Below are 15,288 nucleotides of genomic sequence, written 5' to 3' on the forward strand. Positions count from 1 at the left end.
AACAATATTCCAACAAGCTTTAAAGAAATCCACATTAAAACCATCAGGGCACGGCACTTTACCATTCTGCATTTCCTTGAGGACTTCACTGATTTCCTCTTCAGTTACTGGCCTAATGAGGTTGAAATTATCCTCTCTAGACACTAGTCTTGGTATATGTCTTGTTAGATCCTTGATGTAAGGCTCTCTGTTTGAAATGGTTTCCTTTACAATCCCACGAAAGTGTTGAACTAACACAGCTTCTATTTCTTTATGGGTGTTGAGCAGTTACCCTCCCTCATCCTTAATCGAAGAGATTCTATTATGAGCTCTGTTTGCCAAGGTTGACCTGTGGAAAAATCTGGTGTTTCATTCTCCTTCTTTTAGCCATTGCACTCTAGATTTTTGTCTCCAAAATATTTCTTCTTGTTTACATAAGTTCTCCCAATCTTGCTGGAGTTTGGTGGCTCTGTCATTGCTGACTTTATCAAAGCCATCCTTGATAAGGGATTGGTTGAGTATCTACAATTTGTTTTCGACAGCTTTTTTTCCTTCAAAAATATTGCCAAATTCATTCTTGTTCCAATCTTTTAGCCTGAGCTTGATATGTTTTAGTCTTTTGTGAAGAAGAAACATACTTGTACCCTGAATATGCAAATCTTCAAACCACCAACTTGAAATGTTGCTGGTGAAATCTGGATGGGTGAGCCAGATATTCTCAAATCTAAAAGTTCTATTCCTGGGAGTACCAATGCCCCTAATCTCCAGTTGAATTGGCCAGTGATCAGATCCTCCATAGGGGAGAATCCTTGCTTCCATTCCTTTATCATTGAGTATAAGGTCCTCTGAGATGATAAATCTATCTAACTTTGAGGCAACAAGAGACACTCCTCCTCTTCTATTGTTCCAAGTAAAGAGACCATTACTTGAATCAATGCCAACCAGCTTCATAGTATCCATAAAAGATTGAAAAGCTAAGGAATCTTTGTTTAGAGTTCTGGTACCCCCTTTTTTCTCCGATAGTGATTTGATCATGTTGAAGTCCCCACCCATAATCCATGGTATCTCTACATATCTCTCTCTGAGATCCATAAGAGAATCTAGAAACCTGAGTTTGTCATCCATTCTCTGAGGGCCATAAACATTCGTGACCAGATAGGTCTCCCTATCCCCCACAGGTTGAATAACCACTGATAAATAATTTCTAGAAGCCTCAGCATCTATTATACCAATCTTTAGGGGATTCCAAAGAGTAAGAATGCCTCCTGCTGTATTTTCTGCCTTGACTTCTAGAAACTCAAATCGATTGAGCCATTTGCTATAAAGTTCTTTTATTTTCTGAATGGAACATTTAGTTTCCTGGATAAAAATAATATCCGGAGCTTCTTGTTTCATTCTGTTACTAAGTAATCTTTGCTTCCTTTTACTACCTAGACCCCTGATGTTCCAAGAAGTAAACTTCATCATTAAAGATTTGTGAAAGAGTAACTAGTTAGGTCTTTCATCTTACCTAAATCTATCATTAGCTTTCCACACACCATCAACAGCTCATTCTGCTTTTTTTTGCCTCTTTTCTTTCCTGGGCATCTAGGTGCTAATCCTGATCTGTTTTTTATAGATTTCACACCTTCGTTACCCTGGTTTGCCATATTACCTTGCCTGTCCACCCCTTTAGCCTGGGTTTTCCATAAGTACAGTTGTTGTACTCTAGAGAACTCTTCTTGAGGTAACGAGTCTAACCCTCCCATGGTTCCCTGTTTCAAGAACCCTTCCAAATCTAGGTGCTCTCTATCCAGAATCTCCTGAAGTTCGTGGTCCTCCATTTCCATCTCGCTCTGGGTCATTTCCTGGTCCATATCCAGTTCTACATCGCTCATCATAGCCTCTTTCTGTATATTATTATTCTTTGTTTGGTCTTTTTCTTCCTCTGTCTCCTTCTCCTCTGGACTTGCCTCCATTCCCTGATCTACTTTTATCATCTCTTCTTCTTCCTCGAGAACTTGGAACCTGTTCAGCTTAACTTGAGGCCCTTCTGCTTGATGTTGCTTAAGTCCCCTTTTGCCCCCTTTTCCTCTATGGCTCACTTTTTGAAAGCTTTCTGTATCTTTCATTGTGGAAGCTTTGCTCTTATTCTCTATTTTACTGAGAGGGCAATCCCTGAAAATGTGTCCATGCTCATGGCATATGCGACATCTAAAGGGAATATGTTTGTAATCTAATGTTTGCACCCATTCTTCATCAAAAACTTCCAAGATCACCTCATCCGGTAGAGCTCTGAAGAGATCCATTTCCACACAGATTCGTGCAAAGGAAGTGTATTTTCCTCTTCTAGTGGCTTCAGAAGCTTTGACAAAATGTCCTAATTTATTACCTATGGTTGTTAATGATTTTGTTTGCCAGTAATCAAGAGGAAGGGAGTAAAGTCTTACCCAAACCGGAACTGATGTGAAAGTCTCCCACTCCGGGACAAAGTTCATCATCCACGGCCTCATATAGAGGCCAGCAGCTACATAGAAGTAGGGCCCTCCTTCAAACACTCTATCTTTATCCTCAATATTAGTGAAGACCACAATAAAGAATCCTTTTGACCCCAGATGTAGGTCAATGCTCCCTTTTGGTTTCCAATGGTATTTAATCCATGTCTGTAAAGCTTTTTCAGTGGGCCATACTCCCATGAATTTAAAAATGATAGCATAAGTCCGCATGTGGTCCATGTGTGCCTGCAGAGCAGGATCATTCAGAACTACTCTAGGTGTAACCTCAGTTTTGGGTTTACAAGGTCCCTTCTGTGCCTTGGTTTTTGCTCCCTTTTCCTTGTCGTTTTCCTCCTTTTCTTTTGTGCTATTATTCTCTCGATCTTTGACTCCCTCTTGTTCTTCTTCCCTGCTCTCTTTCCCTTCTTCAGCAAGACCTCTAACCTCTTCTATTGGCTTATTACCTAGGCTGGCAACAACCTGCTTGTAGGAGGGAGTGGAGCTCCCTCCTCCACGCCCTTCCATGGAGTTCAACGCCTGCTACAAACTTTCAACCCTAGTTGTTCGTCGCGCTTCCACCAATATTTCTTCTTTCTTCACTCTTTGCTAGTCTTTACATATTTCTTCTTTCTTTGTAGCCTTAGCAAATACTACCAAGCATTAGAATTAATTTATGTTTTTGTCAAATTAAGAGTAATTTCAACATAACATCACAAGTCAACAATATAATAGGTGATTTTAGTTTTATATCAAATTCCAAAAATTGAAATTTGACACTATACCTAGTAGTAATAGCATTGAGGTTAAAGTCAACCTCAAAATTGAGTTTTAAACTTGGTGTTATTTTTTGAAGCAAAACCCAATGTTATACTTTCCATTTAGAATGTTTAGGTCACCATTAGTGCCAACCCATGAAATAATGTCGAACTTTCATCAAATACACTACAAATGTAAATGTGAGCAAAAAGAGAAGCTAAAAATGAAGTTAAGGATAAGGTTTTGTTGTAGTGGGAGAACATGACAAAAATAATTGAAGTGTTTAATGGCCCACCATGGCTATCCCCATAGTAAATGAAATACCATATATGTCTTCAAAGGCTTATAAATTGTCTAACAAGGTTGCATCGTTTCTCCATTCCTTTATATACAATTATGTAAATCAATATGGAGAGCCTTGAATCAGAAAGAAGAAAATGATTTGTTCCCTTTATGGAAATAGTTGTAGGGTCCATGTCCATCAATAACTCCTAATTCATTGAGTATACCCTCTTTATGGGCAGAAACTCAACCATAATAGCATAAATATTAAAAAATATTTTGGGCATATATCTTTTGGATTTTGGAGGGAAATAATTAACAACAAAGGTATGAGATATTTGAAATTAATGTTGATGAAATCATGCTTTCAAGAATATCCATTATTTTAGATAATTTTTATAATTCTAAATGATATTTAATAACATATTTAGGGATCCTAATAGTCACTCATATATTGGGATTCAAAGAATGTTGTATATTGATTAAAAAATTCAAAAGGATCTTTTAAAAGCTGTTTCTTTAATACCATAGAGATGATTAGCCCCATTTATCAAGAAGTGGGATTTTTTTACATTGTACAAGTACCAATGGATGATTCAATGAACCCTTTGTGAATATATGTCAAAAAAAAAAATTGAGGAAGTGAGCTAGAGGGGAGTTATGATGGTGCCCTCCTTTCATTACTTTGACTAGCCTTTATATCCTCTATGGTACTCATTCCTTCAAGCTCTTATCCTTTCCAACCCCATCTAGCCCATCTTTTAGCATAAGATTGGATGCTACCATCTGTGGTGGATTAAAAGGAAACACTTCTTCCCCAACCAACAAATTAAATAGCTTATAGATCATCGTCATTGCCTTTTTAATTCCATCCAAGAGAATCGATAATATAGTAATTCAAGGAGATACATTATGGGACAATACAATACAATATAAATGATATGTTTATGTCTACCATCAATATATGCCCCTTACCCTAAATAGCTTAAATGATGGAGATACAATAACTGATGCAATGAAAATGTGTTTATCTTTATCCACTAGGTATTTTGTTTACTAATCTCACCTAAAACAATTTCTTGAACTATTTCTTGGCCTTTGAGTATTACTATTACAACCCCGTTGCAAATTCCACTATGTATCCTTCCACTATTTTCCTTGCTTTTAAATATATCCCTTGATTAAATAGATGATCACAATGTTAGAGTTATTAGATTATTGATATTCCTTTTCGTCATCTTCTCATATCTGCAATGGTGTTGCAAATCCTCGTCAAGTCTATGCAGCCATTCTTACAAAATCAAGGGAAATTCTAACCCAAATATTATAGAGCTCTTCATAAAATGATGTTTCCTTAAACTTTTTCTTGCTCCAACATAGCAACATAACTTTGTTTAAAGTAAAGACGTTGACTTGTTAATCAAGCCAAATTTATAGTTGTGATTTAGTCAACCATTGCTTGATTTGTTGAGAATCATCATTGAGAATTCGGTGTTGGAAATAGAAGCATATATAAGCTTGAATTGATAGGTCATGGTTCACATAGGTGTCCAATAAGGCTTTTTGTAGTAGCACGAACATAGTCAATCATTGAAATATGGAGGGCCTCACCAATTCTATGTTTCCAAGATGTTGGATATGTGGGGAATACTACAAAATAAAGACCTCATGTTACAAAAAGATGGTTGTACTTTACATTTCCATTCATCTACTACACGTTAGATCTACCACATTAAGCTTACTTCATAACACTCATCGATAATTATGAAAATATAATCACGAAACACAACATAAACATCATCAATATAAATCATAAAACACAAAACGTGTAGAAAATGAGATGGGTCCATATTATATTTGATAATTAGTAGCAAATATTTTACGATAAATTAGGAGACCAACAACTTAATGTTATATACAATATGGGTTTAAACACTAAGGGATACATATGTGAATTTTCAAGTGCATGGGTTGGATATGTATGTAAGTTTCGAGATGGAAAAGATGAGTTAGGCTTGGAGGCAGGAACCTTTGCCTTCGCAGCCCTTTGTATATTTTTTTCTCTTGTCTATTTGGTTGATCTTTGTCGTCGCCGCAATGGCTCTTATCATCATTGCCTTCCTTCGCAATTGCTTTGGTCTTCTCCGTCGTGTCACTGTGCATATTGCCTGGGTGTCGTTGTTTCTTCTCCACTAGTGGTTTTGTTTTTGCGAAGGGAGTTGAGGGGGCTAGGGTGTTCTAGCTTCACGCATCCCTTTTTCCTTTGGCCTCGATCTATTGTAGGGAATCGAGGAGGTTGGAGTATGACATATTCACTATCATTTTTTCTCCAGTTTTGTGCCTCTTTTGCTCAATTTCGATGGAGGAGGCTAGCTGCAATTCAGGTTTGTGGTGGTTCCTTCGCGGTATTGGCCAATTTCTTCATGTACTCGAAGGTATTGTTGTTGCAATTGTGGTAGTTTTTTCGAGACAATTTATTGCCACAGTTTTCGTATGGGGTTTTCATGGGCTTCTTGGGCAGCTTTTGCCCTGGTTTGGTGACCCGTTTTTTGGGGTTTATTGTTTTTTATGTAATTATTGCCCATCTTGGGGTTAGTTTTATGCCGCCCCTTTGGGGTTTCTTTTGTTTCGTGCCTATGTACCCCATTTTTTGGGCTTTCTGGTGTGCCCTTTGGGGTTTTATGCGGGTCTGCACTCTCTGCTCTATTGTTGGCTTCTTGGCCTTTTATTTGAATCACCATGAGCTTTTTCTAGTCAGCCTTGGGTTGATGTATCTATAATGGCCACAAGCATCTGCAAAAATGTAATTTCGTCGTTGAATAAAATTATGGTTTTTTTTTCCATGGAAAAAATATGTATGTAAGTTTACAATAGAAGCAATTATTTATATTAGTTGTTTTTATTATAGAGATGGGTATGTAGATTAGATGTGTATCTTAATATAAGTAAATTTTGTTATATATCTATGTCCAAATCCACATCCAAAAATATAAATGTTTAAGAAATCTTTAAATGAAAATAATTCTATGAAATAAAAAAATAATATAAATGCAATTAATATTTAATTAAAAAACCCCGGATGCGGGTGTCTAGACAGGTATCAACTGGGATGGGACAGGGGTGGCGCGAGGAGAGGCGACACCTGCCCACCCAGTACAGTATGATAAATTGGTTCATAAACGGAGGTGCTCGAAATATGGTATGTGCAGAGCTCATTTACTCGATGTTCAACGACTCTGATTTTCCCACCCTGTCCGGCACCCTGGTTTATGCTCTCGCACGCTTCGGCTCGTCTCAGACCTCGGCTCCATTCATAGCTGCAGTAATGACGGAAGTATCTCGATGCCTGAAGGAGGTTGGAATGTTAAGGCTCAGTTATAAGCTAGCGGGGGAGCAAAGTCCGTCATTTCATCCGCAGAATTATCCAGAGTCTGGACGTAGCTCTATTTTCTATAAATCTTATGTGGGTCTCATCCTCTCTACTGCCTATGGTAGATTGAACGGGGAGGATGCTCTGAATCCTTGCTCTAGTTTTGCGGTAGCGCTGCCTCCGTCCTCCTTTTGTTTTATATCCTGGGCATCAGGCCTGCGCATAGTCGTTTTCCTGATTTCCTCTGGCCTGGTCATTGCTGCTGCCCCGTCTCGCTCTCCTCCCGTTGCTTCGGTCTCCCAAATGCCTCGTCGTCACCATAGGATGAGGTCTCGCCGAGGTCAGCCCAGGCGGGTGCCCTCCAGCCCTTCCTCCAAGTCGCCCTCCCTTTCAAGCGATTTTTCTGTTGGGCACTATCCGCGCACTCGAAGTGGGAGAGGGCGTCCCTCGTATGGCTCTGCGTTCTTCACCTTTTGCAGTTCTCTGAACCGCCCAAGGATCACAGCCCACATCTCAGTGGTCTTCCATGAGGAAGCCCAAGAGGGAGAGACTAGCTCTCATCAGGAGGGCCCGGGATTTGGTTCTGTTCTGGTTTCAAACATCCAGATGGGGATTGGCAGTGCGTCTATGCAGGTTCCTGAAGCTCAAGCTCGCAGCGCTCAGAATGTGGAAATGGCGCCGGCAGACCCTGGTCCTTCCAACTCTACAGCAGCTCTTGAAGGGGACATGCCGGATACAGGTTGGTGCCGGATTGTTGAAGAACCTCCAGATGTTTAGCTTGCTCTCTGTTGACATGTCAGCATGCCTTGCGGCCCATACTATTGGGCATGTTTTTGTTCAGACAGTTATATGGAATTTCAGTTCTTTTTTGGTTTTTTTGTAAACACAGTAAGTAGTTTTGGATTGAGCTCCCTGAAATGGGGCAGTGACATTCCATGTTTATCTTGACAACTTTGTCTCTCTTTAGGGCAGTGTTTTTGACTTCGGTCACGATGTAATTTTACTCCCTTCATGTTAATAGATTAATCTTATTTAAAAAAATAATAATAATAATAATTAAAAAGAAATATACATAGACATCTACCTTCTCTTCCTCTAATATTCTCTTATATAGCTATGCTATTTTTAAAATTAAATTTCCATAAAAAAACAAATGCTAAATTTAGTACTTTACTTTTATTTTATTAAGAAAAAATATTTGATATTTCACATTTGCTCTCTAATTTTTACTTATTTTACTTTTTACTCCTAATGCATTATTCATCACATATTTAAATTAATGCATTATTCATCACATATTTAAATTAATTTTACTAACTAAAACGTTAATTGCTAAAATAAAGAGTGCACATAAAATAACTTGAAAGTGTTACAAACCAATTTTTCCTCCAATATAAAGGAACAAGCGTTAACTTTAAAATATTTAAAATTGAATCTATTTTGTACAAAAATCTTAGTAACCTGGAAATGCATTCCAATTAATAGTTTCATCATTGCTTTGACAACTATCTAAGTGAAGTGTGACACTAATTAATGCCCAAAACAAACTATATTAATCCTATTAGGAGACTTATACTATTCCTTTGCATTTGCATTCTCAACCACTTTCATGTTTGTCCTTCCACAAAAGACTTATATGGGCATAAATGACCAGGCAAATATTGTCTCCTGTGAGACAACTTTATAATGTTTTCAGATAAAGAATTCAATATTCTTGTGTAAGCAATGCAGTTGAGTTGTGATGCGTTGAGACTTGAGAGTACAAAAATATATAGAAATTTCTTTATCATTTCAGACATATAAAATAATACCATTGATCACAGCAAAAGCTAAATTATTTCTTTAAAATTAAATACATGAGTAAGCAATATCTTTCAAAGTCTATTATCAAGAATGCATGGAAAGTAAAACTAGTGGATCTGCCAAACTTAGCAAGGAAATTATACCCACTGATGCTCCAATAACCTTACCGAAATTAACGAGAATGCAATCAACCCATCCATTACAAAAAATCAAAAAACATAGTTACACGAGATAATGGGTGAAACTGTTGTCCATTGGTAAGTCTTGTTTCTAAATAAAACTTCATACATGACATAAAAAGATAATAAAACAATTGCTTTGCAGTAAAAAATAGTTAAAACTATTCCAGGTGGCCAACAGATATAGTCTATCATAGCCTCATCTCCCATAGTATCATCTGTAAAACACATAAAAATATTGATAATCACCTCTAGTAACTGAGATGCAATTAAAAGCATCAAATAGTAAAAGATAACAGTAAAGTGTAATGAAATGTCTTGACGTGGATGGTCAAGTTGTCTCTCTGCATGCTTCCTCTGGGAGTATTTAGTTTCCAGTGCTTGATAACGTTGTGCTAAATGGTCTAGCTCACCATGCCAGAACTGGGTCTACTTCACCAGTAACTGTTTTCTCACAACCAACCGGTCTCGATATCTTCTCAACCATTCATTACTCTGGAGTAGAGCCTGATTCTCAATTTCTAATTGAGTGCATTTTCTTCTAAATCTCTTAACTTTTTTCTTAAGCTTATTTACTCTCGGAAGAATCTCCAAGGACTTCTGATCTTCCTTCCCAACACCTTCGGCAATTTCTGACTCTTTCCCCGTGCTAGCTTCCTGTTCCATTTCAAGGTCAGCACCACGAATAAATAAGGATGTTCAAATATCATTGTGGCCTAGAACATAATAGAAACATTGTATTTTCATATATCATTATGGCCCAGAACATAATAGAAACATTGTTTAGGTTACGAGGTAATGATTAAACCATATTTTGGCAGAGGAAAATCTTCAGATATCATTGTTGCACATGCATTACTGGGTAATGATTTAAGCCATATGTTGGCAGAGGAAAATGTTCAGATATTATTGTGGCACATGCATAAATAAGGATGTTCAGATGTCGTTGTGGCCCCTAACAGAATAGAAACATTGCTTGGGTTACTAGGTAAATAGTTAAGCCTTAATTGTGTATATATTATACAACAAGAAGTTGGATATAGTCTCAAACTTCTGTTGCAGTGTTTTTTTGAAGAAAAAAAAGGAAATAACACAAATCAGATACAAAATATTCCATAACTCTAGAAAACATTTTTGAGTATTTGGGTAGACGTCAATATTACTTGACACTGCATATCCAACCCAAGCTTAAGAAAATATTCAACCGCTACCTGGGCGGTTGTGTTCTCTGCCTCCTCCTTGTGTTTAAATTTCAGAGGTGAATCATATTTTCAACCATTCAAAGTTTGACTACACTGAAACTAGGGCATATGATCTTTCCCTTCATTCCTATTAGTGTAGATTGGCAGTTGTAAATAATGCTTTTGCGCATACTCCTGCAATTTACTCTTGAACATTTTTGCTCTAAAATGCAGAAATAAGGTCAGAGACAAAACATAGAAACAAGTGTAGAACTGAGAAGACAGGCCTACTACTAGCTCTTTGTATAGTGCACCACTCATGGGATCCCAGGAGCTTTTGGAGAGAAGGGGTTTATCTCAGCTACTTAGGCGTCAAGGGGCCAAGTTAGTTGAAACAACAATTCCTTCAATGCTCAACTTCAAATCAAAACTATACAGAGCAAGCAAAAATTCTTTATAGTGGGTAATTAAAATGTTCTAATTTCACAGTCTGGTCACTGCAATAAACAAAAGACATGCTTATAATCAAATATAAAAAATGTCAATCTTCAGAATTCCTTAGTGCACTGGGGATCGGGTAGGGATTCCACTTGCAACCTTTTTCTCTTTAGAATGCCTTAGAAGCTTTATGTTTGGGGACACCTTGGGAATCATTTTTTCAACCTCCTCTTGTTTATTTATATATGAAATTCATGTGCACTATGTTGTAAGACACTATTTAAAACAAAACAAAAAATGTACTAGACCATTGGAATTAATTACTTGAAAACATGTTGGAAGAATATTTTAATTTATCAAGATATGCCTAAGTGACAACAACTAGTTTTTTGAAGCTAATCTTATTTGATAACCCATTCATCTTGCTTTAACATCATCTAGTTCCAATTCCAATACAACCATAGAGGCCTCTTCTAAGTGAAAAAAAACCACAAAAAGTGATTTAGAAAAACCAATTACTTGTGAATCTTACCGAGCACATTTCATGGTTTGGAATATGAGGGTAATACATATGGTTAAGGTTTCTCACGCTTGTCTAATGGTAGAGGATTCACTACTTCTAGAGTTAATGAAAGCTATGACCATAATATGTTTCTTAGAAAACCAAAAAGCCTTGTATTTACTACATAAACAAGCACAATGTGCACCTAAATTATAATGCTACGCAAAAAAATGAAATTTAACAAGGCATGACTTATGGAAATATTGAGAAAAAGTACTTTACAATATACTTGCAATAACTTGCAATAAAGGGCATGAGTATTGGAGCTTATGTGGGGCAATGCTACACAACATTATATCCACACAACAATGAGTTTCCACTGATACCATTCAAAACACACATGCACATAAGTCAAGATTTGTGTTTAGGGTTAAGGAATTTGGCATCTTTTAATGTATTACACTATAATTCTCAAGTGTTATACATCAAACACATGTACGTTGGACAATTACATAAATTTAATACTCGTCTATTAGGCTTTTCTTCTATTAGACTCTACTCATACACATACCTACAAGATTGTAGTTTGTTAAACACAAGGTAATCTTAGCTTAGATCTACCTTCAGTTATAAACACACGGGAAAGTGTGGCAAGGTCTTCATTTCTTGTCCTCATTGAATTCAAGAAAAAACATTTAAAGACACTCAACAAATTATATTGAAGCAAACTAATGCTAATACATAAGAAAAAAATTTAAAATTATCCAAAAATAATAACATAGGAAAAACTTAGGCCAACTTGGAAAGGAAGTTTATTTCATTGCTATATGGATGGATTAATCACCAAAAGTGATTAGAATATTTCTTGTGGGCATGGATTAATAAATCATTGAAATTGACTACCAAGGTTCCCAAATTTCTTGGTCCTTTAAGTAGCTCTGCATCCAAACATTTAAAATGAGGGCATTCCACGATGACAGACTGGATACTTTGAAAGTTTGATCATTTGGGTCAAGTGCATTTCATGGTCACACGTTCGATACTTCGTTTATCGAGATAAAGTAGTTTGTCCATTTCGTAGAAGTCATTCAGCTCACTTAAATAAAATTGTGAATGTCTTCATCTCCAATTTTTATTTGAATTTATCTTCCAACTAATTTGTTATGAGTAATCATTTATAAATAAAGAGATTATCACTCTAAATAAATATATATAAAAAATGAACAACATTGATATTTGTATTTCGAAGATTTAAAAATTTGTGAACTTGATACTCGCAAAACAACTCCACACACCTCAATGTTGACCATGGAAATCTCAACAAAATTCCCAAACCCTTTGATATTGATAATAAAAAGATATTACAAAAAATGATTTAACAACAATCACTTATAAAGAATGTCATCAATGATTTGAAATTGACAATATTTATATATGACAATAATATGTAACATTTGAGTTTTCAAATGATATTAAATTGCCATCTACAGTTTCATCAACTTTAACAACAATCACTTATAAAGAATATCATCAATGATTTGAAATTGAAAATATTTATATATGACAACAATATATAACATTTGAGTTTTCAAATGATTTTAAATTGCCATCTACATTTTCATCAACAAAATCTAAGGAGGCACTCTAAATCTTTGATTGTACAACCAAGTTAGCAAAAAAACAATAATTTCCCTGGCACACGTTTCCCTCCTCGATGATCAAGTCTAATTAACTATAAGTCCTCCAAATTTAGACAACAACTTGATATTTATAGGCACAATAATTAATAAATATCATTAAAAAAATTATAGACAAAAAAGGTTCATTTTTATGTAGTGATATGAATAATATACAAAATACTTACACCAATTTTAGATCAATTTAAAAGAACAATTAAATTTTATAAACAAAATGTAACTTTATTAATTGGAATTAATTTAAACCGAAACAATAACGATCATTTCTCCTAGTTATTCAAGTTAAACTTAATTAACATAAATAATAATAGTTTGTCTAAAAAATTAAATTATATTTAATAAGGTGTAATTAAGAAGGAAATATATTACACCAATTTTAAATCAATTTAAAAAAAAATGTTATAAACCAATGTAATTTTATCAATTTGAATTAAATTTAAACAGAAATAATAATCATTTCTCCTAGTTATTCAAGTTAACTTAATTAACATAAATAATAATAGTTTGTCTATAAAATTAAACTATATTTAATTAGGTGTTAATTAAGAAGGAAATATATTAGGCCTAGTTTACCTTTTTCACATAATCAAATGATACAATTTTGCATAAAATCACTATTTTTCATGATTTATAATACATTTTTAAATGTATAAATAAATTCACAATAATAAAAAACTTATAAAATATTTGATCAATACAAATTTAATAATTTAGCTCTGAATTGATCAAGTCATCGTCACTAAAGCACCTCGCTAATAGGAGGTCACATGGTCAATTCTCCTCGATAACCTCACGGTTAAGCTCTACTAATAAACCAACATGATGCAATCTCTTTGGATGGATATGCCCAAATATTTCCAAAACTAACAATAATTCAAATATACTATTTCTAATTAAAATTTGGATAAAACTTAAAATACACTAAAAAAAAATTACAAAATCATAACATGATAAAATATTTAGGTTGCAATGAAATATTATCTTATTCATCCACAATTATATTTATTAAAAAAAAAACACTCTTTATAAATCAATTGTTGTAAAAACTTTAAACCTACATTTATTTATTCACATCACACACACATATTCCTAGGAAATATCTAGGCAGATCTACCCGAAGGGATCACATTCTACAAACTTATTAGCAAATCCTAATCGTCGAGGAGAATTAACCCCATGACCTCCCATTAATAAGGTGCTTTAGCAACAGGAACTTGACCAATTAACCCTCAAGGCTATATATATATATCTATATATATCTATATATATATATATATATCTGACACATAATCCATGTCAATTTTGAACTACTCTAACCTGGTTTTGGGAGAATTTGCGGTGTGAGAACAAAGGAGATGGCCTCGACTGTTTGCGCCTGCTTTTCCTTGGGCTCTCTAGTGGGTTTAGAGCAGGGAGGATCCAGATCCATAGTCGATCGTCCGCCCCTACAACCCCTGGCTCAAACGAACCCGGATCAAAGCGAACCCCCTGCCCGCCAAGATCTGGCAGATACGGTTAACACCCTGAAGAAGCAGATCGCCGACAATCTCTGGGTTGAATCAAGCGGTTCGAACGGCCACTCAGGAGATCACCAAGACGCAGCTGACGAGAGCAAGATCGGCGGAGAAGCGGCCTTCTGCAAAAATGGAACTAGCAGGATGGAAAATCGTAGTTTTTATTCAAGGTATGGAAGTAAAACCCCTTTCATTGATTTTCAAAACGCTGCTCTGCCCTTTATTGGCGCAGATCTGGGTTCCCTCCTACCATGGAGCTCGAATTTGGAGCTCTTCCCTCCGATCCGTGGCATCCTGTATAGAGTATGTCCTAAACTAACAGACCTAGACTCTATAATGGCATATCGACCCCATTTTGACCCGATCCAGGGGAAAAAGCGCAGATCGAGACCTGGGAGCGTCAAACCAGATATCAACTCGACAGATCGGACCCATCAGACTCAAACCATATCAGATCTGGTCGCCCACCCTTTGATATGGGACATGAAAAAACCACAGAACAAAATCTCTGCACCAGATCCATCAATTACAAGAGATGGAACTCCGGCAAGAGGATTCCAAGTATTTATTAAACTACCAGAAGGAAAATCGAAATTTATCTGGGTACAAAAAACGGATACTGTAAAGCAAGTGCAGGAAATGATCAGGAAACAATTAGGATTCCCCATCAGATCACAAAATCTGATATATGAGGGCAGAGCCCTTCAAGATACTAAATATCTCTGGGAATATCAGATTGAACCCCTGTCAACAATCATACTTAATCTGAGATTGAGAGGGGGAGCATCTGTTAATGGCAGAAATAATAATAGAGCAGAAGGGAGTGGCACAGGTGCTGGGAAAAAACCAAGTAACACCTCCTTCAAGGACATCCTGCAAGGGAAAAACAAAGAAGGATCAACGCCAAATCAATCAGGGATGGTCGCCAGGCCATATATTGTGGAACAGCTGGATCATACCCCAGTATATAACATAGACACACCAGAAACAGAGGAGTATTGTAATATATATGAAAGGCAAGCAGTTATATGCAGATTTAACAGCTTTTGGCCCAAACCAGTTGATTTATTCCACTGGATCTTCACGAACTGGACCATGCAATGCGAAATACAC

General features: G+C 36.0%; 1 protein-coding gene across 12 annotated transcripts in view; it reads right to left on the reverse strand.

The window, feature by feature from the left end:
* Positions 1-8,910: 8,910 nt before the first annotated feature.
* The window catches only part of LOC149215117 (ERAD-associated E3 ubiquitin-protein ligase component HRD3B-like), an 82,280-nt gene continuing 75,902 nt past the window's right edge, over positions 8,911-15,288 (reverse strand). For all 12 annotated transcript variants that reach the window (XR_016251007.1, XR_016251005.1, XR_016251006.1 and 9 more), the window contains one exon: positions 8,911-9,500. Coding sequence is in view for 7 of the 12 variants with exons in the window: in XM_089392528.1 (XP_089248654.1) it covers positions 9,273-9,500 (228 nt within the window). In the remaining 5 variants the exon portion in view is untranslated. The remainder of the gene's footprint in view (positions 9,501-15,288) is intronic.

This window comes from Pinus tabuliformis, chromosome 1_1, assembly GCF_031772625.1.
Source record: "Pinus tabuliformis cultivar Carrire ecotype Pingquan chromosome 1_1, CPIR1, whole genome shotgun sequence".
Taxonomy (NCBI): Eukaryota; Viridiplantae; Streptophyta; class Pinopsida; order Pinales; family Pinaceae; genus Pinus; species Pinus tabuliformis.